Source organism: Enhydra lutris, unplaced genomic scaffold, assembly GCF_002288905.1.
Source record: "Enhydra lutris kenyoni isolate GAN:26980312 unplaced genomic scaffold, ASM228890v2 scaffoldscaffold30, whole genome shotgun sequence".
Taxonomy (NCBI): Eukaryota; Metazoa; Chordata; class Mammalia; order Carnivora; family Mustelidae; genus Enhydra; species Enhydra lutris.
The window spans coordinates 19,566,123-19,589,549 of NW_019154114.1; the positions used below are offsets into that span (position 1 = coordinate 19,566,123).

At 59.3% G+C, this 23,427-nt stretch overlaps 1 protein-coding gene across 1 annotated transcript; it reads right to left on the bottom strand.

Moving 5' to 3' along the window:
• Nucleotides 1-1,372: 1,372 nt before the first annotated feature.
• Nucleotides 1,373-22,743, bottom strand: LOC111152975 (chromosome unknown C16orf74 homolog). Its single transcript, XM_022511755.1, has 3 exons — nucleotides 22,662-22,743; nucleotides 4,142-4,285; nucleotides 1,373-1,902 (listed from the first exon to the last, which is right to left on the bottom strand). The coding sequence occupies exons 1-3, from the start codon at nucleotides 22,741-22,743 to the stop codon at nucleotides 1,844-1,846; spliced, it is 285 nt and encodes a 94-aa protein (XP_022367463.1). The 3' UTR covers nucleotides 1,373-1,843.
• Nucleotides 22,744-23,427: the final 684 nt, after the last annotated feature.

The following is a 23,427-nucleotide window of genomic DNA, read 5'->3' on the forward strand; positions in this document are numbered from 1 at the left end:
CAGCCGCATGGCCTGGTTACCTCCCCGCTCCCCCCGCCCATCACACTGGGGACTAGGTCTCAACATGCCAGTGTGGGGGGTGGGTACACATTCAGCCTCGAGTGGGGCTTGTTTGTTACACAGCAATGTCAAAGCAAAAAAGCACGTTGACTAATACCTCTAGGAGTTTCCTCTAAGAGACTCCTATGAGTTCGATGTGCTCAGAACAGCGCGAAGTCACAGAAACCTCGTGCACCTGTCGTGGGTGAGCTCTGGGAACATGCGGGCAATGCGACGGTGTCACTGCCTTCTGGAATCTTGTCTTTGCTTTTTAAAAGATTTTATGTATTTATTTATTTAGAGGGAGCAGGCACTGGGGGAGGGGCGGGGGGGGAGAGGGAGCGAGCAGACCCCCCCAGAGAGTTTTGGCCTTTGCTCTGGGCTCCTGCTAGGTGACCTCAAGGCTCTAGGAATGTCCTGCCTGATAAGACTATCTTTGTTTACCTGGAGCCTCCACCTCGCAGAACAGGCTGATGGTGTGATTTACAGAAGGGTTGGGGACTGAGGTCACCATGTGGGCAGCCAGCCGTGTCTACGTGGCCAACCCCCAGGGAAAACCACGGATCCCCCTCCCCACCCTCAAGGCACTGCCCTGGCTGGCGCTGCCCGGAGCGTGCGTCATCCCGGAGGCTGGAAAGCCAAATGCTGCCTGCGAGACGTCCCTGTGTGCTCTCTCCTGGGCCCTACCCTTGTCGTCTCTGCCCTTTGAGGATTGTCATCTACATTCTTTCGCTGTAGGAAACCATAAACACAGCAGCCCGAGTGGCTTTTCTGAGTCCTGAGTCCCTCTGGTGAATTCCTGAACCCAAGAGTGGACCTGGGGTCCCTCCTGAACCGCAGATCCCTCCTGCTCCCTGTGTGGCCCCGGATCACCTTCCAGATAAAGTCTTTCCCCATAAGCCTTTGCTCCAGGGTCTGCTGCTTTGGGAAAGGGACAACTCAGGGGGAGCCACACAGCCTCTGAGGGAAGCCAGACACAGGGGCCACCGTCAGAACCGTCTAGAAGGGGAACGGGACACCAGTGGTTTCATGTTCTTGACAAAACTGAACCCAGACCCCCTGCCTCTCCGTCCTAGAGATGTATCATGACTAGGATCCCACAGCTGTTGAGGACGGAACTGGGACTCGAGCCCACGTGACTTCAGAATCCACGCCTTGGACCACAGGCTTCTGTGGCCGTGTGCGAATTGGGGGCGGGAGTGGGGGGGACACAACTATCCGAAGCCCCCCCCAACGGCCAGCCCCACCCCTCCCTCTGCAGGAAGCGATTCTCTTCACCTCTGCACCTGTGTGCGCTCCATCGCCGCTGCCGGGCCCAAGAAGTGGGGTTCACTGATGGTGACAGACGACCTTTATTCGTAACGCAAGAAAGGAATTACGAATCACCTTCTGTACGGCTTGGAAGTCTGTGAAACAACGTGTAAAAAATGGAGCGGCCGCTCGGCAAGTTCTTGTGTGTGTTGGCCTCATGCACACCCGTCGGTGTGGCCCAGGGCTCAGGGAGGGGACTCTGTCCAGAAGAAAGCCTCTCCCCGCCCCCCGGGGCAGCCGCTGCCATGACCGCACGGCGTGAAGGGTCTGGTCTGGTCCGCTCAGCGGGGCCTGGGAAACATGGCCCTGGGGCCAGCGGATTCCGTGCTCTATTTGCCACCTCGCAACCGGTCGGGCTCCTGAATCCCTCATTCTCCCATCCAGTGTCCAGTGGGCTCGGCGCATCGGTCCCAGGCAGCCACGGCCCCAGGGACATGTGGATTGGGGCGGCTGGAGCGGGGCGTGAGGACACTCTCCGACCTGTGCCTCCTCCTCAGGCCTCGGGGTCTATCTCTCCATCCTCTGGGGACGACCCCGTCTCCTCCAGCCATACTAGGAGGAAAAGGAGGAATCAGCATCTGGGTGGGCACTCACCACCTCCGGCTCCCTTCCCCACAGAGCTCCAGGGCCAGAGCCTCTGGGCTCCCCGCTTTGTCCACCACCTCGAGCTCCCCCCACATACAGGCAGGTAAGGGTGCCGACCCCGTGACACTGGCTCTCGTGGGTCCTCCCCACGCACCCTCAGCCCACACCCAACGCAGAGCTCGCCCGCGGCCCTGGCCGAGGTTCCTTGGATTGTACCCCTGGGCCCCATCCCTGGCTTAGCATCTCCTGGGAGGGAGGTGCCTTCAAGACCGGGGCTGCACTGGAGGTCCATACCTCGATGCCCCTGTCCTAGAGATGGGAAGTTGAGGCCCAGTGGTGGGTGCGGAGACCTGCTCCAAGCCGGGCAGGGAGGCCCAAACCCTCACCGCCTGGGGAGGCCCAGGTCTCTGACAATCCCTTGGAGCCAGGAGCACTGGATAAGGGGTCACCCAGGTCTGGTGGTTTCCTCCTGCCCTAAATGCCACTGGTGACAACATGAACAACATAGCCTCTGTGCAGGGCATGACATCAGACCCTGTCTGTCCTGTCCCCGGTCCTCCCAACCTGTCAGAGGCACCATTTTACAGATGGGAAAATCGAGCCTCAGGGACATAGTACCTCTTGCTCAGTGTCACTAGGTGCTACGTCATAGAGCAGGGATCGAAGTGAGGGCTTCTGACCCCGAGGTCTGCGCCCTTTGTCCCATGCCTCCATTCTCTGAAAGGGGAAAGGCAGAGGGATGGGGCCCGGCCAGGTAGGACTGGAGGGTACGGCCCTACAGGCTCTCTGCGCTGACCCAGCCCTGGAGCTACTTGCACTCAAAGGGGCCTTCTGGGGTTTTGGAATTCCTCTGAGTTCAGGGACTCTGACCTAGTAAAGTAACCCTAAGTCTCCCCACATTCACCTTGGCCCTGGGGGCAAGGAAGGTAGTTATGACCCCATTTTACAGATGGGGACACCAAGGCTGGCAGGGCAGGGAGCCTAATGGCAGAGCAAAGGGCCTGAGTCTCTGCTGTCTGCACTGAGCTCTCTAGTTGGACACGGGAACAAGAGACCAGCTCTTCTCCCACCTTGCTGTGTGCCCCTGGGTGAGTCACTGTCCCTCTCTGGACCTCAGGGTTCCCATCTGTAAACTAGAGAAAAGGGCATTACTCACAGCCCTCAGTGTTGGCAGGAGAACAAACATTGTGAGAAGTCTTCAGCCTGGTACCTGGCACGTGGGAAGGTGACACAGGAAGGTGACCCACGGTGAGTCATTACTGAGAATGGCCCAGCACCAGTCCCTACATAGGGCCCAGCCCCGAGGGGGTCCAGTGGCTTCTCCCCAATCACCTGCCCTGGTAGAGCAGGTCAGGACTTATAGAAGAGTCTACCCCACCCTGGCTGGTTGTTGACTGATGCTGGCCACTGGGAGGGCGCCAGGAGGACGCCACAGGGCGAGCGCCAGATCACATGGCCGGCCTTTACTCCCAACCCTGCCACTGACCAGCTATATGGCGAGTGTCTCCACCTCTCTGAACCTCACTCTGCCCGCCTGTAAAACGGGGATGGAAACGGGACCTAGCCCGGAGTTACCCTGAGAACTCAATGAGAAACCGCCCACCGCTAACATCAGTACTTTTCACTCCTCACAGCGGCAGCCTCGGCACTGAGCACAGGCGTGGCCCCATCAATCTCTCTGATGAACAAACAAGTCACCCCACTGGCTCCAACAGCGTCCACAGTGTCGCCAGGCTGGGGCCCGGGGCTGCGCCTCTCTCTGGGAACCGGTCTGTCTCCTGCCCACGCCCCGACGTGAGCAGCATCTCGAAGGCCGGGGAGCAGCTGGGCCCGGACATGGTGTGTTCCCGAGCTGTCCTGTCCAGCTGAGCTGCTGTGGCCGGCAAGACGGAGCCCCCGTCCCCAGCTGGCCCGGGAAGGCACCTCCATCCATTACCTTGCTGGGCCCGCCCAGCCCCATCCATCAGGCGCCCCAGCTGCTGGCAGGGGCTGTCGAGCGAATTACTTGATAGGCCACATCTCGCCGAGGCTGGCACATGCGAGGGACCCTCGGGGCAGCGGACGCAGATCCGAGCATAAATTTTTAACCCACCCCGGCAGGTGGGGACGTGAGCTCAGACCCCCCAGCACGAAGAGGGGGGTCCCCGCGAGCTGTCCCCAGCCAGGCCCCCAGACACGCTGGGCAGCGGCGGCCCGGCGGCCTCACCTGTCTGCCCGGAGTCCCGCGGCAGCATCATGCCCGTGGGGGTCGGGGGCGTGATGATGATGTTGGGTACATCCAGGTGCTTGTCGCTCAGGACGGGGGCCTCGTCACGGCTGCTCCCGCCGCTGCTGCCACACATTTTAAAGCCTGAGGGGGACGGGCCATGGGACACACACGCACACACACAACAGGGAGACAAGCATCAGCGGGCGCTGGGGACTGGCGGGGCGGGTGGCCTGCCTCCCTCCCTCAGCGCCGCTCCTCTCGAAGGACCGGGAGGTCTGCTGGCTCCCGCTTTGCACACAAGGGGTCGCTGAGGCACGGGCCACAGGATGACCTGTCCACGCCTACCTCATTCAGGCAGAGCACTGAGTTTCACGGCTTTGTTCACTAACGTGGCCCCAGAGCGGCGGGCGCCCAGAACAGGGCTCTAAACGTGGGCCTGCCCGCCAGTACCTCTCCCCATGTCTGCGACCACAAGGGGGGCTGGTCAGGTGTTCTGTGTCCTCCTGTGTCAGTCTGGGCGAGCTGTGCTTTCCCGGGAATCTGCCCATTCCCTCCCCGTTGGTGAATCTGTGGTCCTGGGGCTGCCCAAGTGAGGTTCAGGGGACCCGGCCACGCCCCGTTACAGACCTCCAGCTGACAGAAAGGCACCCGCTGACCCGCACCACACGCCTCGCTCCATTCTTCCCTGAGTCAGGGGAACACGATGCGCTAGAAAGCAGAGTGTCCGCCGCAAGGCCTCCCTTTTCTACTTCACCCTACGACCCCCGAGCCATCCTAACCTGGGACAAGCCCGCGGGTGCCATCCCTCAGCATCTCTGCTCTCCTTCTCTCTCCCTTCCCACGCCCCTAAACAGTCTCTCCGCAGGAAACTGCAAACCTGATCATACCACATACCTGTGGGACCCTCACTTCCTCCTGCCCACTCAGCTATAAGCGGTGGCTCCAAAGTGTGTTCCCCGGAACGCTGGCCCCCTGAGACTCCCTCAGGAAGGGGGTTCCATGATCACACAAGTTTGGGAATACCACATATCTGAGTGTTGACTGGATCCCATCTAATCTATCCTTGTCTTAGAGATCCTCATGCATGTTGGAGAATTAAAGGCTCTGAGAAGTCCTGCAACAGGGAAGCAGCTTTCATAGAGCTTAACCCTGGGCTTCCTGAACTTAAGTTACCTCAGGGTCTGTTTTGGAAGGGATGCCTGTTAACATCTCACAGAATCATGAATTATGAAATACATTTTGGGAAACGCTGATCATGAATCACGCCAGCCTTCACAATCTGGCCCAAACTACCTGCAGTTTCATTCCTTGCCACTTGCCCGCACTCCCCAAACTGCTCACAGTTTCCCAAAACCCTGAGTTCCCCATGCCTTCGGGCCTTTGCCCGTGCTACTCTCTCTGCCTGGAATGCTCTTTCTTCCTTTGCCAGGGCAATGGGCCCCTACTTAGCCTTCAATGCCCAGCAAAATAGGCTCTCCTTCGGGGAAGCTGTCCCAGCAAATGCGATCCCTCCCTCCTTTGTCCATCCACCCTGATTCACTCATCCATCTTCCTCCAGCACTGATCACACTGTAGCAAAACATTAGTTCTTAATTCTGTTTCCCTTTACAGAGGGCGGCCAGTGTCTCACTCATTGGTCTCCCTTGGGCCCACACAGTGCCTGGGAGAGGGCAAGCGGTGGACTGTCAACAGGAAATGAGAAACACCTTCGGGCACTGCTGAACTGGGTGTTAAATCCTTGCCTCCAGACCCCACACCTCTTTGTTCTTCACCCCAAAGAGCCCTGGACTGGGATGACATTCGCTCAGGTATCTGGGTCCCTGTCCCAGCAGGAGCTGGGGAATGGGGTGATTGTCATTCCTGCGGCTCCTTGATGGCCCCTGGGGGAGGGGTCGTGGTTCTCAAGCTTGTCTCCTAGATGTGGAGTCTGATTTGCCTCCCCTCCCGTGTAGATGGTCTCAGCATGGATTCCTGCGCACAGCATATGACAGAAATCATGGCGTGGGACTTCCAAGACAAGGTCACAAAAGACTGACGCTTCCTCCTTGCCCTCTGGCTCTGGGGGAAGCCAGCCACCATGCTGCGGGACCAGCAAGCAGCTGGGCGTGGGGGTGTGTGATGAGGGACTGAGGCTTCCTGCCAGCAGCCCTGTGAGGGAGCCACCAGGACAGGGAGTCCTCCAGCCCAGCCAAGCATTCGGACGACACAGCAGCTCTGGCTGACCGCTTAAATGTCGCCCCACAAGAGACCCTGAGCCAGAGGCCCCCAGCGCAGTTGCTCCTGAATTCCCAAGCCACAGACACGGAGATAATATATGTTCAAGCCACTGAGTTTGAGGGTAATTTGTCATATGGAATTGGAAGCTGATGTAGGCCACAGAGCTCGCCCCCGACCACAGGAGGAGGAAGGGACAGCAGGTGCACAGTGGGAAGGCCGTACCCGCTGTGCTGTGGGAAAATCACAGGGGGCTTCTCGGGGTGACCTTTGGTCCCCGAAGGGGTGCTCCTCTGATGGGCAGCTCATGCCTGGACTGTCAAAGACAGCCTGTTCGAATCTACAAAAGCATGACCATCAGGTGACCTAAAGCAATGGAATCAGGCCAATTTCTTGGCCCATCCGCAGCGTGACCCAGGCTGTGCGCTCGGAAAAGCCGCCACGGCAGCAGCAGGCACAGTGGTGAGCCCACTGGCTCTAATGCAGGCCAGCTGCTTGCTCTGCATGGTCAGGAGCCTCGTGCTCGGCTTCCAGGAGGCCATGGCCAAGCCCCTGGGCTGCCATGCTGGCAGGAGAGCCTTTGTTCGCCTCTGGGCCCTCGTCACACTGGACAGTCCAGCCACGCAGACTCGGAGTGACACCCAGAGGGACTGGAGACAGACGTGCCTCATGGGCAGTCAACTGTGCCTTTGTAATCAAGTCCCAATGTGTTTGTGCCTTTGGCCTGCCATGACAGAGGACCACAGACTGTGGGGATCCAACCACAGGACCTCACTCTCCCCCAGTCTGGAGGCCAGACATCGAGAGCACCGGGCCGCCAGAGCTGGCTCCTTCTGAGGTCGCGAGCGAGCCCGGGTCTCATGCCTCTCCCCCTGCTCTTGGTGGTTCGTGGACAAAGTTTGGTGTCCTTTGGCTTACAGACACATCTCCCAATTTCTGCCTTCGTCTTCACACGGCTTCTCCCTGCGTGTGAGTCTCTGCCCAAATGTCCCCTCTTCCTAAGGACACCAGGCATATTGGGTCATGGATTATAATCCATAATAATCCATGCTGGATTATTACCTCACCTAGGATGTCCTCTTGTTAACTCGTCACATCTGCAGGAACCCCATTTCCAAATAAGGTCACATGCTAGGGTCCTGGGGGCTAGGACTTCGACATATGAATTTGGGGGGACACAGTTCAGCCCAGAAACCCCAGTAAAAACTCTGAACACTGAGGCTCAGGCGATCTTCCCTGGTTGGCACCACTGTGTGTGTGTGTGTGTGTGTATCTCTGTGTGTGACACGTCTACTCCAAGAGCGTAACACGTCTGGGACTCTGCGGAGAGGACGAGAGCTCTGTCCGGAACTTCGCTGGACTCTGCCCTACACACTTCCTCGGTTTGGCCGATTGGAATCCGTGTCCCTTCCCTGTAATAAATCATCACCACGAGTACAAGGACTTCCAGCGAGTTCTATGCGTCTTTCTAGGGACTCACGGAACCCCTGAGCCCTCAGCTGCTGTCAGGAGTGAGGCTGTTCTCCGAACTGTGTTCCCTCTCACTTCCTGTTTTCACTGACAAAACGGGGTGGCTGGACCCACGTCTGTGGGCCGGGGAGAGGACGACACGGCGCCTGGTGGACGGCCTGCTCCCTTCCGGGGAACTCAGCCGCCGTTCCCTGCACGGCTTCCTCCTTCGCTCACACCAAACTCAAGCCTGGACCGGCTTTCCCAGGCAACGCCCCAGCCTCCGCCCCGCCCTGAACCCCGACCCTACTTCCTCCCTGGGTGGCGCACCCTGAAACACCCAGGCCGGTCAGTTCTGCGAGAAGAGGCCGTGTCTCCCCCACCAGACTCCACGCCCCTTGGGAGCACCCACGGAGGCGGCCGCCAACCTGATGGAAAGAAGGACCGGCCAGAACGTGAGGCCCAGGAAAACAAGCCGGAGGAGGCTGTCCTGTGATCACCTGTCACGGCCGCATTTACGGGCCACTCGCCGCAGGCCAGGCGCGTGACGGGTGCTTTCTCCGTCGGTCTTCACGGCTCCCACTGAGCTGAGAAGTCTAAGCAGACCCATCTCATGGATGTGGAGACTGAGGACCAGAGGGAAGAAGAGCTTGCCCTCAGTTGAACAGCTCTGCAGACAGCGCGTCTGTCTGACCCTGACCGCTGGCGCTCCTCATAACCAGGGTGCTACACAATGGAGCCAGCGAACTGCCTGGAAAGGGCCAGGCGGGAAGAACTTTCACTTTAGGGGCTCTGCAGTCTCCTGCTGCTTCACTTGGCCATCGTCACAGGAGAGCAGCCGCTGACAGTCGGCCAATGAGCGAGGGGCTGAGCTCCAATAAAACTTTTTCTTTTGCTTCCTTTCTTCTTTTATTTTTTTAAAGTAGACTGCAGGGACCCAACATGGGGCTGGAACGCACCACCCTGAGATCAAGACCGGAGCTGATACCAAGAAGGCGATGCTGAAACCAACGGAGCCACCAGGGCCCCCGCCCAATAAAACTTCACTGACAAAAATGAGCAGCGGGCCCAAGGGCTGTGGGCCGCCAGTCCCTGCTCTGTAACATCCGGAAGTCAGGGAGTGTGGATCTGGAACATGCCTGAGGTCCTAACAGGCAGTAACAGAACCCGAAAATCCTGAGCCTGCTTAACGCCAAAGACAAGTACAAAATCCGAGCCCTGGTTGCTGTTGTCAGTGGCCATCCCTACCTCAGATCGGGGTGCTGGGCTTGAGGAAATGAATGAGTTCACGTCAAGCACTTGCCTAGCGAGCCAGGGGCCTAGAGGGTGCTCAATCCCTATTAGCTTTCTCTATAATCGTCCATAAAGAGCGTCTCATGGAGTGCTGGCCACAAAAGTAAGCTCTGATTATTGTTATCTGTAATGGGAGGGAGCCTCCCTGCTCCCTCTCCAAGGCCACTTCCTCTTCGAATATTCCCAAATTCTAAAATAAAATGCTAATGGGGAAGAGCCACACTCCTCCCGCGGCCCCACATTTGCATTTTAACAGGTTCTGGGAGCTTGGCGACAAAGCCCACATTCTTAATCAGGAAGCATCAGGTCACTCAGTGGGCCCTGGAGAGATGCTCAAGGCGGAGAGGAGAGAGGAAAGGGAAGGAGGGGGGTTGGGAGGAGGGAGGAAAGGAGGAGGGCAGGATTCCAGCGTGTCTCAAATCCATCCCCCTCCCAGGGTGGGGGCTGCCCAGCCTCTAGCAAGAGGGAAAAAGCTCTCAGGAGATAAAGCCTACTTTGGGGATTAAAACCAAATGCCAACCCTGCCCCAGACAAGGAGCTCACTTGTGCTAAGGCCAGAATTGTTAGTTGTTAATTATGTCCCCGCCTCAGGCCACTAAAAACCCATTTCCTGAAGGGGTGGGCTTGGCTGGGATTCCAGGGGGCCAGGCCCTAAGGAAGCAGGGGATGGGGAGCAGAGTCCAGCGCCCCAGAAGTACTGAAACATTTCGGGATGCCACAGGGAGGCTTTCCAGCAGGTGGAGGTCACCTAACTTTGACTGGGCCCTGCTCTGGGGCACGCTCTGCTCTTGGTCCCCGGTCTAGAGCAGGCCCATCTGCCAAAACCCTGGCCTCCAGGACTGGCCTTCCCTGCGGGTGAAATGGGGAGATGCTGTGCGGCAAGGCCAAACAGACTTCCTCGGAACCTGGCCCCGCCCTTTTCCCCCGGCTCGAGGGGCGTGGCTTTCCTCGAGGGGCGTGGCTTTCCAACTTGGCTGCCCACTGGGAATCACGTGGGAAGTATGAAAATGACCAGGGGAGGACCCCACCCCCAGAGCGCCTCGTTTCACTGTTCTTTTTTTTTTTTTTTTTTTTTTAAGGGTTCCAGGTCCCACTTGGGGATTGAACTCATGACCCCGAACTCAAGACATGAGCTGAGATTAAGGGTCGGATGCTTAACTGACTGAGCCACCCGGGCCCCCTGGGGCTGCCACGATTTTTAAAAGTACCCAAGTGACTCCACCAGCAGGGGCAGGGGACCCGCGAGCTAGGGTGACCGTGGGAACACAGGGCACTACTCTGCGCCTGTCTTCTGGCTGCAAAAGGGGTTACACCAGTGTTGCAGGCAGGAAGTACCAGGCATGGGGCATGTGGCTGTCGACGTGGGAGACACGGCCAAGGGTGAGCCGCTGGCTGGCGCCTGGGGGAGACCGGGGTTGGGGACCATGCCGCTTCCTCACACCACCCCGTGGGGGTGGATCCTGGGCCCACGCCGTCGTCCAGCTGAGAAAACCGAGGCTCGGAGAAACAAGGTGCTGGGAGGACGGAGCCCCGTGGCTCCAGGCCTGAGCTCTCGCCCTGCCCCTCCTGGCATCCGCCACCACTTTTCATCCTTCAGAAGCCCGGAGCCAGGCCTATGCCCAGGGTGCCTCGGTTCCCCCTTGCGGCTCCCAGCTGCCCCCAGGCCACTCCCCAACCACCACCGACACCTGTGGCCCAGGGCAGGCTTCGTGGCTCAAGGGCGCCCTCTGCTGCTTTTTTTTTTTTTGAGAATGGCACGCTGACTGGTGCCCGGCTTGGAGACAGCCTGGGACCATGTCCCTGGGGCTGTGTCCATCTCCCCAAAGGCGCCGTCACACACGCAGTGGCTCTGTTGGGCTCACCATGTGGTGGACGCCGGAACATACACCGGGACTTCAACACAGCCGGCAGGGATCCCCCCCTTGGGCCTTGTTTCCTCCCCGGCCAAAGGTAAGTCATCGTCCCCACCTCCAGGGCTGCTGTGGGGGACTAAGATGCGCTGAAGCCCACACCCTAGCTGGGGGTTGGGGGTGTGGGGGTGTGGGGGGTTGGGGAGTGCAAGTCCTACGGGCATGTGCTGGCCCTGCTGGGCGTGCTCTGAAAGCGGACGTGGTTATTAATAGCGCAAGATTCTGGCCTTAGCACCTACTCAGATTCAGCCAATACTGAGCACCTACTGGGTTACTCCCAGCCCCCTGAGCACAGGTCAGGAACCCGGTCCCATCCTTGCTGTGGGACAGCTGGGGGGAGGGCAGCTCCCCCAAAATGTTCCTGGTTCCAACTTAACCCTCGGAGACCCGTTTTCCTGGTTGGATCAGACCAGCCCCAGGCTCCCGGGACTCTGGACCCTGATTTTCAGCACTGCCAGCGGGCTGGGACCCCGCCTCGCTTGGCCCCGGCCTTCTCACCCAACGCTCCCTTCCCTTGCCGGGCCCCGGAGAGGTGCTCAGTCGGCAGGGGTCAGTGAGTGCCCACTATGTGCCTGGCGTCACTGCAGGTTCTGGGGACGCCGCAGAGGAGGAAAGTCTCAGCACGTTTCTCCGCTCCTCCCCCCCAAACCGTGCCTTCCTCCACCCTCCAGGGCCCCCAGTGTGGAAGCGAGGCCCCAAAGATCTCAGCATCAGCTGGAAAAAAAGAGAGAGGGCCCTGGTGTTTCAAGCCGCTGTCGGGAGTGTGTGAGGCTCATCGAGGGGAGTCATCAGGTGGTCCTCCCAGTGAGGCCGACAGCACGAGAAGCCCATCTTCCAGAGGGGCACACTGAGGCGCAGAGGAGTCAGGCCGTGCCCAGGGTCATGTGGGAACGGACATGGAGCCTGCCTTCCCAGGGCCGGCCAGCAGACACTTTCCAGAGCCTGGGTCAGTAGTAAGAAGGAGCAGCAGGACAGGGTCAGGAGGTGGGAGTCTGAAAAGGGTTCCCAGCAGGGCCAGTTGGAGGGCGGCAGGAGACATGGAGGGAAGGCGAGGGCACTTGGGTCAGCCGCAGGAGACACAAAGGCCCTGGGGTGGGAACAGGGTGCGCTGGTGCCAGCACTAACTCCTTGCAATGACCGGATGTCGGATTTAGTGTAGATCTTTCAAAAAACAAGCCGACAACTGCCTCCAAGGGTTTCAGATGTACTTAATCTTTTTTTTTTTTTTTTCATTCCAATTAAGCAGAAAGCTTTGCATTATTATGGACCAGGCCAGGCAGTGAGGGCGGTTTTACCTTTTGGAGGCAGCCTGGGCCCAGTGGAGCCAGCAGTGGATGTTTTAAATCTCTTTTTAATTAAGGAAAAAGCCCCAGCTTGCGTCAGGGATGAGCTGCTGGAGCAAGAGCCTGGGAGGAGGAGCCGGAGAGAGGGAGGGGTGCCGTAAGGAGGGGCGAAGGGTGGGGCGCCTGGGTGGCCCGGTGGGTTAAGCCTCTGCCTTCGGCTCAGGTCATGATCTCAGGGTCCTGGGATCGAGCCCCCTCTCTGTCTGCCTGCCTGCCTACCTGTGATTTCTGTCAAATAAATAAAATCTTAAAAAGAAAAAAGGAGGGGTGAAGCCCCCCCCCCACCTTCTGTGCCCCCTGCGGCCCACCTGCACGCCTGTGCTGCTGAGCACCAGGGAGGACCCTGGTGGGCTCCTGGCCCCAGCTCCGGACCCCAGCCTCTCTGGGAGGCTTTGTGGGACTCGGCCAGGGGGCTGAGCATGCAGGTAGGCCCCAGGTCACAGAAAGTAGGCACAGCAGCGCCCGGCCTGCGGGAGATGCTGCTGAGTGCGGCTCCGAGGTCCCCACGTCCCGTCCCTGACCGCTAGAGGCTGTAGCGCCCTCTGGCGGTGACACCGAAGAATGTCTCCAGAGGCGGCCAGCGGCTCCTGGGGGGTGGAGTTACCAGATAAAATACAAATTAAAAAAAAAAAAAAAAAAAAAAAAATACAAGTAACTTTTTAGTAGAAGTCCCGTGCAACATCTGGCACATACTTACACTACACAGTTACTCCTTGTTTACTTTAAGTTCCCAAATGTAACTAGGCATCCAGTTTTTTTGTTCCCCACCCCCTGAAATCTGACAACTCTAGGTAATGGGGTGGGGGTGGGGAGCAAAACACCCCCTCCCCCCGTTAAGAAGTCGAGAACCACGGTCACAGCTGTTACTAATCGCTCCGATACCTCCGCCCTTCTGAGCAGACCCCGGAGAGCTGCTGGTTTCCTTTGTCCCTTGTGGCAGGGATGGAGTCACCAGACCGGGCTGAGGACAGCCAAGAGTCACAGGACCCTAGTGGCCCTACTCTGCCTTCCGCCAGCTGTGCGGGCTGAGCAACTTTCTTACCCTCTCTGAGCCTCTGTTTGCAAACTCACAGACGGGGTGACTGAGAGGGGCTATCCGCCTTTCCTCCCTTATTAGGATCAAGAACTTTCACCCTGGAGGGTGACCTGTAACCCGCAGGGCCCTGCTAAGGGTGTGTGAGGTTAAGTGGAAGGTGTCTGGGGAAGCCTGGCCCAGAGCAGCACTTAGTGGGCCTGGGACTGTTACCACTGCCACCAGGGGCCCCGGGAAGGAGTTTCCAGCTGGTACCAGAGGCAGCAGATGGGCAGGGCCATCCTGAGCAACACTGTGAGCCCCAAGGACCAGGATGTGCCCAGCTGTGGGAAGCTGACACAGGACAGGGCCCACGGATGGGCGGCCACACAGCAGAGCAGATCAAAAGCCCCGGGCCAAGGGGGCATTTGGCATTTGGGAAGCAAGAGCCACCAAGGACAGCTGAGGCTGTGGTTTCCCCCAGGGAATCCTCCAGGGAGGACTGGTTACCTCCTTCCGTGGGCTCCCGGGCCAGCTCCCTGGTCACACGCCCTGTCGCCCCAGAGGCAGCACCATGCCGGCTATAAAAATCTGGTGACAAATGACGTGCCAGGGTGACAGACAGGAAGTGCACCGAGCTCTGTCCCAGGGCATCCCAGCCCTCACTGTGCAGAAACGGAGGCTCAGGACAAGTTCCTGCCTCCACCCTGGGTCTCCCCAGTGACTTCAGAGGAGGGTCGGAGGGCTTGGGCACTTTCTCAACAAAAGAGGTGACACACCCAGAGGTCGGGGGCAGGGAAAGGACAGAGACAGGAGAAAGCCACCAGGGCTGGTGGGGGTGGGGGGGGGGGTCTGTTTCTCCGCGAGGACGCTGGTGGGTGCGTGCAAGGACATAGGGAGCGGCTCCCCGACAGCCTGCGACCCTGTTCTGCCCGTGCGCCGCGCATCAAGGACACAAAACTTTCCTGCAGAAACGAAACAAACTTCTCCGAGATAGCACCTTTCACCCGTGAGATCAGCAAGAATGAAGGAAAAAAAAAAAAAAGGCTGTTACTGCTGTTAGCTTAGTCACTCCCCACGTGGGAATGCAGAGGCTTCGGGCGCGACTCCTAAGGTCATGTGGTAAAATTCTCAGGAAGACAAGGGTGCCCGTGTTCCGACCCAGCAGGGCTACTCCGGGGAATGTCCCACGGCCAGGATCCCTGGCAGGTGAAAGATGGGCTGGGGACGGTGAGACCAGGATGCCGGGCCGCATGAGGGACTACTTGCCGCTGTGCAGAAGAGCAAACAGCAGGTCCGCGAGGGAGCCTGTTCCCACGCCTGCAGACACCTGCAGACCCGGGGAAGGAACAAAGGGCAGAACGGCAGGTCTAATGCCACCATGCACGTTGGATAAAGGAAAGGGATACGCCCAGGATCATGTCTGGGCATGCAGACGTAGAGCATTCTGGAAGGAGACCCAAAGAAGCAGTTAACTAGGGCTGCCTCCAACCAGGTGGCTAGGAGAGCAGCAGGGGCAGACTGAGTCTTCACTACGTATTCTTTTCTACATTTTACATTCTGTACCACTGAATATCTAATATACATATTTCTGAATATATATTTTATGTATTCAGAAAATAAAGTGACGAGAAGGAGCAATAAAACATCTCCTGAAAGGGGGCCGACATGGACAGACGGGCTGCGGAGGGAGGAAGGAGGAAGGTGGGCTGTGCCACTGCAGGAGAGGTCTGATCATGGTGAAGAAGTGAGAGAGTGAAGAGGCAGAGAGAGGCAGGGCAGGGTTTCGGAGTCCTGCTTCTCGGGAGAGGGGCCCAGTGTGTGGTCACCGGGCCCGGGGAAGTCTCCAGAGTCCCAGAGGGTGGGACACTGGGCCCAGCTGGTCCCTCCAGGCCAGAGACATCGGCTGCTGAAGACTCCAGCCTGTTGGCCCTGCTCTTGGCCGACCCACAGCCACCTTGTTTTTCATGGCTTCTCCTCTGGGAGGCAGGCATGGCTACTGTTCCTGTGTCTCCTTCCAGAACATTCTCTGTCTCCACATACAAACACCCTCCTCGGCATATTTGTTTCCTTTTTCCAACACGCGTGGCAGTGCTAGACCTGTCGTTCTGCCTTTCGCGGAGCCGTGCGCGTGGGACATGGCTCCCTAGCTGTTTGGACAGAGCTGCCTGTCCTTTCTCATGCCTTCATGGTCTCCCCAGCATGGTCCCCCCTTCTGACCGACACATGGGAAACGCATGCCTAGGACGCCAGTGTGGGCTGTCAGGAGCTGAGGCTGGCTGTGGGGGGAGGTTAGGACTCAAAAGGACAGGTGTCCTCGGAGCCTGTGCCTTTTTGGCCCACAGCCCCTGGCCCCACAGTCCCCCACTGGAACCTATGGCCTGAGTGGACATTGTGCGTTATGCCCCAGGCTAGTCCCCAGTGGGCCTGAGCACTGCTCGCCGATGGCCCCCCAGGACCTCTCTGCCCCCAACCTGGGAGGGACTGAGTGGGGCACTCAAAGAACTTAGGGTACACAATTTAAGGGGGCCCCCTCCTCAGGGCCAGGCACACCCTCACTCTCCTCATCTCGTCCCTGCCCAAGGTCATGCCCCTCCTGGAACACTTCTCCAGCATGTCCAGGAGATGGGCAGGATAAAGGCCTGTCCCCCTTGATCTGGAACAGCTGTCCAGGGCCATCTCTGCTCCAGAGCCCCCATGCATGGAAGCCCAAGCCTACCCTGGGTATAGGTCCTCAAGCACACCAGTGCTTGACACACAAGCCAGTCAACCTGACTGTGACCCTCTTGGCTGTCCTTCCCTCCTTCCTCAGGACAGCAGGCGCTGGTCAAGGTGGGGGCAGGGGGGTGGTTCGCCTAAGCAGGACACGGGGCTAAATCTGGGCCATGAGCCATGCTGGTTCTCCCAGGGAGACAGGGCGGAACCAAGTTAAGCACCATCTGCTTTGGCATTTAAGATAGTCTCTGATTATCCACCCCTCCTTGGAGCAGGTGGGGGTCTCCTTGTCCTCTGAGCCCCTGCCTCCTGGGTTTCCAGCCAAGCCAACCTTGTCACCTGGGGCAGTCAGCCCCCAGCCCAGGTTCCATGTGAAAAGCAAGGATGCCGGCCTCGGAGAGTGGTTCTCACCCTGGGATGGGCAGGACAATCAGCTGGGAAGCCTCAGAAACACACCAGTACCCAGGACCCCCGGCCACAGTAACTGAATCCCAGCCCTCTGGGGAGCGGGCCAGGGCTGCACGGGTCTTGAAAGCCTCCCCTGTGGGAGACTTAGACCCCTGGTCTGCCCTGATTCCGTGTTCCCTACTACTAACACAAGAAACTCTCGGGAGCACACCTCAGCAGCCACAGCCCTGCCTGCCCCAGGGACCTTGGCTCCCCCGGCTTGGCCCCACGGCCCTCGTCCCTGTCACACTCTTGTCCTCGCTGCTCCTCAGCTCAACAAACTTGTTCCTGTCTCAGGGCCTTGGTGTCCGCTGTTCCCTTGGCCTGGAGCACTGCTCCCTGCCTCCGTGCGGCTGGCTCTGATACTAGGGCTGCAGGAGGCCTGTGCCTGTCTCGTGCCCACTGGGACACCACTTCAATTCCCTTTTCTGCTGTCGCCACACCATCCGCTGGTCTGGGTCTCATGTTCACACCCTCGTTTCTGCCTCTCCTGCGTGGGGACAGGGCTCTGAGCCATCCGAGGCCCTTCCCTGGGGCCTGGGGCAGACGCCCAACAGCGGGCTGCCTGCCGGGCAGCTGGGAGGTCACGTGGGAACACGGCGCGGGTCTGGGCTCTGTACCCTGCGGGGAGGGGGTGCAGGGCAGACAGCGAGGACCCCCACAGGCAGGAAGCTGCTGCTCACAGTCCAGAAGGGGACACGAAAGCTCAGTACACTAAGATGTTGACCGTGGCCACATTCTACCTCAATGCGGGGCCCCACCATGTCATCATCCTTTCAAACGCATGAAGCCCTGACACATTCCAAGAATGGCTCAAAGTGTGTTAGCCCGATGGGTACCTTGATCCCTCCCTTCCCACGGAGCTCCCAGCCCCCACTGGAGTAACCTCCGAATTCCCTGCCTCCCCCCAATCAGGCTGCTTTTCTCCTCGACCACCTGCTGTTCTCCTCCCTCCGTCTCCCAGACCAGCTCTCCCAGGGCGGCTGGCTTCCCTGGTGCCACCCCTGCCCAGAGGCCCGGCCACGGGTTTCCGTCACGTGGCAACTGGCACTCAGGGGGCTGTTCTGAGTAACGTTCGCCTCCCCCTCCCCCCCAGCTCCCCGCGGTCAAGACGCGCGGCTGCCTTGCTCATGTGTGAAGCCCCGTAGCCGGCCCTGGATCCACGCACAGTCGGGATACGATCGCTGTTGGTGCAGCGGGCAGTCTCTCGACCAGCTCTGCCCGCAGCGTCGGACGGCTCACACCTGGACTTGGCCCTAGAAGGCGCGCCGCATCGTGACGCTCATCTTCGCTGTGACCTGCGGCTGGTCTCAGGCCCCCTGACACCAATGAGAAACGGGCACTGCGACGGCCGGCCCCCAACCACCCCATGCCTGGGTACAGGCCGGAGGGAGGGAGAGGCTCTGAGCCCCCTGCGAGGTAAGTGGGAGAAATGCCTGGGCAATCAGGGGCGCAGGGGAGGGCGGACCCATGTCCCAGGCCCCACCATCACCATCGTCACCTGCTCGGCACAAGAGACTTAAGACCCCACCGGCACTGGGCAGACCCCAACAGTGGGCTGTCCTCCCAAACAGACGGCCAGTCCTCCTCAAGACAGTCAAGGTCACAAAGACAGGAGCTTCTGAGAAACTGACACGGTCCGAGGAGCCTGAGGAGACGTGACGAGGAATTGTAAGGTGGCTCCTGGGACAGCGAAGGGGCTGGCGGGGAGAACAGGAAAGCTGAACAAAGCGGAAGCGCGCCGGCGATGACGTATCTGGGCGCATTCAGGGCCCTCGAGGCAGGGACCCAGCCGAGGCAAGCTTTAACTAGAGGGGAAACCGTGAACCTGAAACTACTTTCTGTAAATCTAAAACGGTCCTAACAAATAGTCCTTAGAACACATGAGCGAGGCACCAACCCCAGATCCAGTCTCCATCTCCTGGTGCCTTCCCACCTGGTCCCAGGCACCCCAGAAGTACGGTCCGCTGGGACCAGCCCAGCCCAGGAGCCTGTCTCCACAGCGAAGCTGTCATTGGCTGGGGCTGGCGCTGGTGCCCTCAGGGGAAGCCCAGAGACCACACCGGCCCCCGAGGTAGCCCCACAGGAAAGCCCACACCTCCAGATTGAGTTCCCCTGCACCTGCAGCTGCCACTGGAATGGGAAGGTACAAAGGGCCGGGCAGACAGGAAACCCTGTCCATCTACAGCACCAGTCTCAGATAACTCTCGAAGCCTGGCCCGGGAGATGTCCCCACTCGTTACTCCATTTTGCAGATGAGGAAGTTGAGGCTTTGATACATGAACTGATTTGTACGACGTTGCAGATTGCCAGGACATACCCGGGATCTGAACTCAGATCTTTCTGACCCTGGAGCCTGGGCACCAGTGTTCTCAGACTTGAGCAGGCACTGGAATCCCCCTGAGGGTTTGTTAAAAACCCCCAGAGCTTCTGACTCAGTAGGTCTGGGAGGGGCCCACGCGTCTGACCAGTTCCCAGGTGAAGCGGAGGCCGCAGGTCTGGGGGCCCGACCCTGCTGCTCCCTGGGGCAGTGCCGCCTGCTGCTGACCTGGAGAGAACATGCTCGTGAACCCACAAACCGGGAAACCACTCATCCCTCTCCTGCCCGCTGAGCCAAGCCCCTCCTGGCCGGCTAGGGGATGCAGGGCTGGTGAGAGCAGCCCTGTGCCTCGGTCTCCCCACTGTCAAGTCACCTACACTGTCCAGCTGTAACGAGCACGAAACAGGCACATCGAGGGAGCAGCACCTGGCTCCCAGCGACGCCCGGCCCACGCCAGCCCTACCACCAGAGGGCACGGGAGAGGCGCTCTTTGGACAGCAGAGCGCTCCCACATGTCCCAGCTGCCACGGCCAGGCCCTTGGGCAGCAGGACCCACTCCCAGTGCTCTGCTGTGCCCGCTCCCCTTTGGGACCAGAAACAAAGATTTTGGCACAAGTGTGTTCCTCTGCTCCGTGCCACACTCTCACGTGTCCGCACCTCAGGCTGTCTTTGCTGTCAGGCCAGAGAAGCACCTTCCCACTCTGCCTGTGCGGGGCTCAGGGGTGAAAGGATTCATGGTGGGCTGAAGAGTGTCCCCCCAAATCCACGTCCACACAGACCCTTAGAATGTGGCCTTATTTGGAAATAAGGTCTTTGCAGATGTGATTCGTTAAGAATCTGGGGATGAGGTTGCCTGGGTGGCTCAGTGGGTTAAAGCCTCTGCCTTCAGCTCAGGTCATGATCTCAGGGTCCTGGGATCGAGCCCCGCATTGGGCTCTCTGCTCAGCAGGGAGCCTGCTTCCTCCTCTCTCTGCCTGCCTCTCTGCCTACTTGTGATCTCTGTCAAATAAATAAATAAAATCTTTACAAAAAAAAAAAAAAAGAATCTGGGGATGAGATCACCCTGGATTTAAGGCTGGCTGTAAGTTCAAGACTGGTGTCTTCTTAAGAGAAAGGACACAGAGAGACACAGGGAAGAGGCCGTGTGAGGACGGAGGCAGACCCAGGAGGACGTGGCCACATGCCTGGGAGCGCCCGGAGTCCCCAGGAGCGGGGAGAGACGGGGAGGACCCTCGCTCAGAGCCTTGAGAGGCAGCGTGGTTAGAGCGCATAACCTCCAGGCCGTGGGGGAACGCATTTCTGTTGCTCGAAGCCCCTCAGTTTGGGGTAATTCGTTACAGCAGCTCCAGGAAACTCTGACACCATCTTAGACTGTGAAGCTGAATGAGAACGTGTTGATAACGTTTCTGGCTACAGCAACTGTTTCAAATGTCAACTTAAAATGTTACCTTCTGCAGAGGCCAAACCAATGGTGGTTGGAGTAAGGCCTCTGGAACGAGCCCACCCGGGGTTCAGATCAAACCGGGTCCCGGCTGTGTGGCCTCAGGCCAATGGCACTGCCTCTCTGTGCCTCAGTGTCCTCATCTAGAAACTGGGGATCCTGGGGGGACTCACTTGGGTGTCGCGGAGACAGGGGAACGGATCCACACAGAATAGGCGCAGAACAGGGTCCTGTCCCGGCTGAGACCCCAGGAAGAACTCACCATGTATTCTAACAACTTGACTGGGTCCTTCTGATTTCTGGGATTTATCCCAAAGAAATACTAATTTAACAAATCAGAAATCAAAGATGTTCAAAACGGCACGATGTACAAAGGCAACAAACTGGAAACCACCCAGAGACCCACTCATGGCGGGATGGGACACAGGCGTTAGAGAGCATGGAAAGACACAGACCAGGGACACCCAGACAGTCACAGTCCCACCGCGGGGAAACACCACACCTGCGGGCGTGAGGGCCGAGAAGGTAATGTGGACAGCAGTGCGCAGGGAACGGGCCGTGGGGCACTGTGCCCTTTGTAGCTGGCCTGTCCCTTCTGGGAGGAGGAGGAGGGTCTGGGGCTCTGGGCTGGTGGGCCTGGGTCGTTTTGGTGAAGCACAGAGAGAAGGTCCAGTGCTCGGTTCCCTGCGCTCCCCCACTCCCTCCCCCTTCCTGTCACACCCCAGAGACCTGCGGCCTCCGGAGGCCAGGGCTGGGTGAGGCTGGTGTGGGCAGAGGGCTGGCAGCCCAGGGCAGGGGACAGGCCCTGACGAGCTGCGGTGCAAACGTGTGAGCAAACCTCGCTGCCCCAGCGACATTCCAGCCCTTCGCTCCTCCAGGGCCTTGGCTGACTCGTCAAAGACGTCCCGTCCCCGCAGCCAAAAGTGGAGGCAGCCCCGTGTCCACAGGGAGTGAATGATCAACCACAGGAGGTCCATACACTCGGGGAACAGACGTCAGCCTTGGAGAGGAAGGCTGTTCTGACACCTGCTACAGCAGGGACGGACCCTGAGGACGTTATGCTGAGTGAAATCAGCCCGTCACGAAAGGGCAGTTACTGTATCACTGCACGCATGGGAGCCCCTTGGAGTAGGCAAATTCGCAGAGACGGAAGGTAGGACGAGGGAGGTGGGGCTGGCGGGGGGCGGGGGGGCAGGTGGAGCGTTGGTGTGGGACGGGGGCAGTAGAGAAGGTCTGGAGGTGGCCACTGGGGACCTCTGGGCGACAACATGAACGTACATAATGTCTGGGGGCTGTACACTTAAAAATGGTAAAGACAGCAAATTTTATGTGACACATATCTCACCACGATTAAAAACCAAAACAAAAAGCTTGTATTGAATGCCTACTCTGTGCCCAGCGCCGGGGAGAACCGGCCGCGAAGTCCAAGGGATGAGGGTCCTGGAGCACCAGGGGCTCCGTCCAGAGGCAACTGCAGGCCCTCCACCCCCACAGATGCCGGCCCAACAAATGCCCCCACTCCCGTGGGGACTCAGCCTGCGGCCTCAGAGGGGCCAGGCCCTGGAGGGGCGTGGGCTGCCTAGGGCTCTCCAGCATCCCATCCCCACCTTGCCCACGACACCTTGATTTTCTCCAGGGGAACCGCTGCCCCGCACTCGTGCGTTGTCTTGGAGGAACTGTCCATCAAGATGCCCCGCCCCCTGGCCAAGGGGGCGGGGCATAATCCGTAAACTGGGCCCACCGGGCCTCTGCTGAGCTCACCCATCCCAGCAGCGGGACACAGCGTGGTCCTTCACTCTGGCCTGCACCTTCCCGCGCCCCTGACCTCCTGCAGCGAAGGGCCAGGGCCAGGGCACCTCCCAAACATCCAGGAGGTGAGTCAGCGCTGCCAGCATGCCACACCTGGGCGAGGGGCCACCAGAACGACTCCCAGATTTCCAGCTAGGGAGCATTTCTCCCTGAATAATGGGCGTCAAGGGGAGAGGTCTCTGTAGGGGCCACGTTGGTCTGCAGTGCCCCTGGGTCATCTAGACGCTGGCCAGGAGGGTCTAGGGCACAGGACAGGTGTCTGGGCTCCCTCTGCCAACACCTACCACATTCCACAGTGACCTGGTGTCCTTCTAGATCTTCTCCCTGTTGGCCTTCCCCAGTCCCCAGCAGGCCCGACCTGCTATGTCAGTGGTAGCAGGCCTGCAGGGGCGCTCAGAGTCAGAGCAAGCCTTTATAAGGCACCTGCTGTATACAGATGCTGCCTTAAGCGGTGGCCCCCTCCCTCTCCAGGGTGGATCCTCCTACTCTCTCCAGCCTCATGCCTCCCCCTCCCCACCCCTCTCCCAGCCCCAGAGATGCTGGTGGGGAAGCTCTCCCCCTTACCTTTCAGGCAGGACAGCTTGAGCCCCATGGCGGCACCTCTGTGGGCCTGTGGAGAGAGAGGGGGCCTGTTGGTCTTGGCCATGTGCAGCTGGCCCCCGCCCCACCCCCGCCCACTGGTACACAACAGGAAATAGCGGGGAGAGAAGCCTCCAGTGCCTGGTGAGGTCAGGGTGCGTGCTGACTACATCTGCGCTGAGTTGGCTCAAAGATGAGTCTGTGCTGGTGGAAAAAACTTTCTGGCGCCTCAGAGCTGCATCAACGGGAGATCTGGAGGGTGGGGTGCGGTCGAGGTGAGGGTGTGGTCGGGGGTTGACCTGGCCTTTTCTTTTGGGGCCACAGGGGTGGCTGGCTTCAGAAGCAGGAGCAGGAGGACGTGGTGAGCTCACCTGCTATCAGGGCACCGCCCCTCATTTAAAAATGCATTTGGACATCTAACCGATTAAGGGCACTAAGGCCTCGGTCCATGGGAGTTAAAATTGTCCCCACAGTCGGCCAGCAATGGGATCCCCCTGAGCGTTCCGAGCGATGGATAAAACGGGCCGAGGCTGACAGTGTTTGGCACCTGTGTGCTCCAGCCCCGGGACGTGCTACTCACTCACAGACAGGAAATCAAGGCTCAAAGAGCGGGGGTTCCAACCCCGGGGCTGCCCCAACCCGGGTCTGGGGCCTGTGAGGCTCTGCACACCCTTCTGGGGAAGAGGAGGGAGCTGCCTGTGTGCCAGGCTGCCTGGGGGAGAGGCGAGGAGGGTGGCCATGAGGGAAGCCC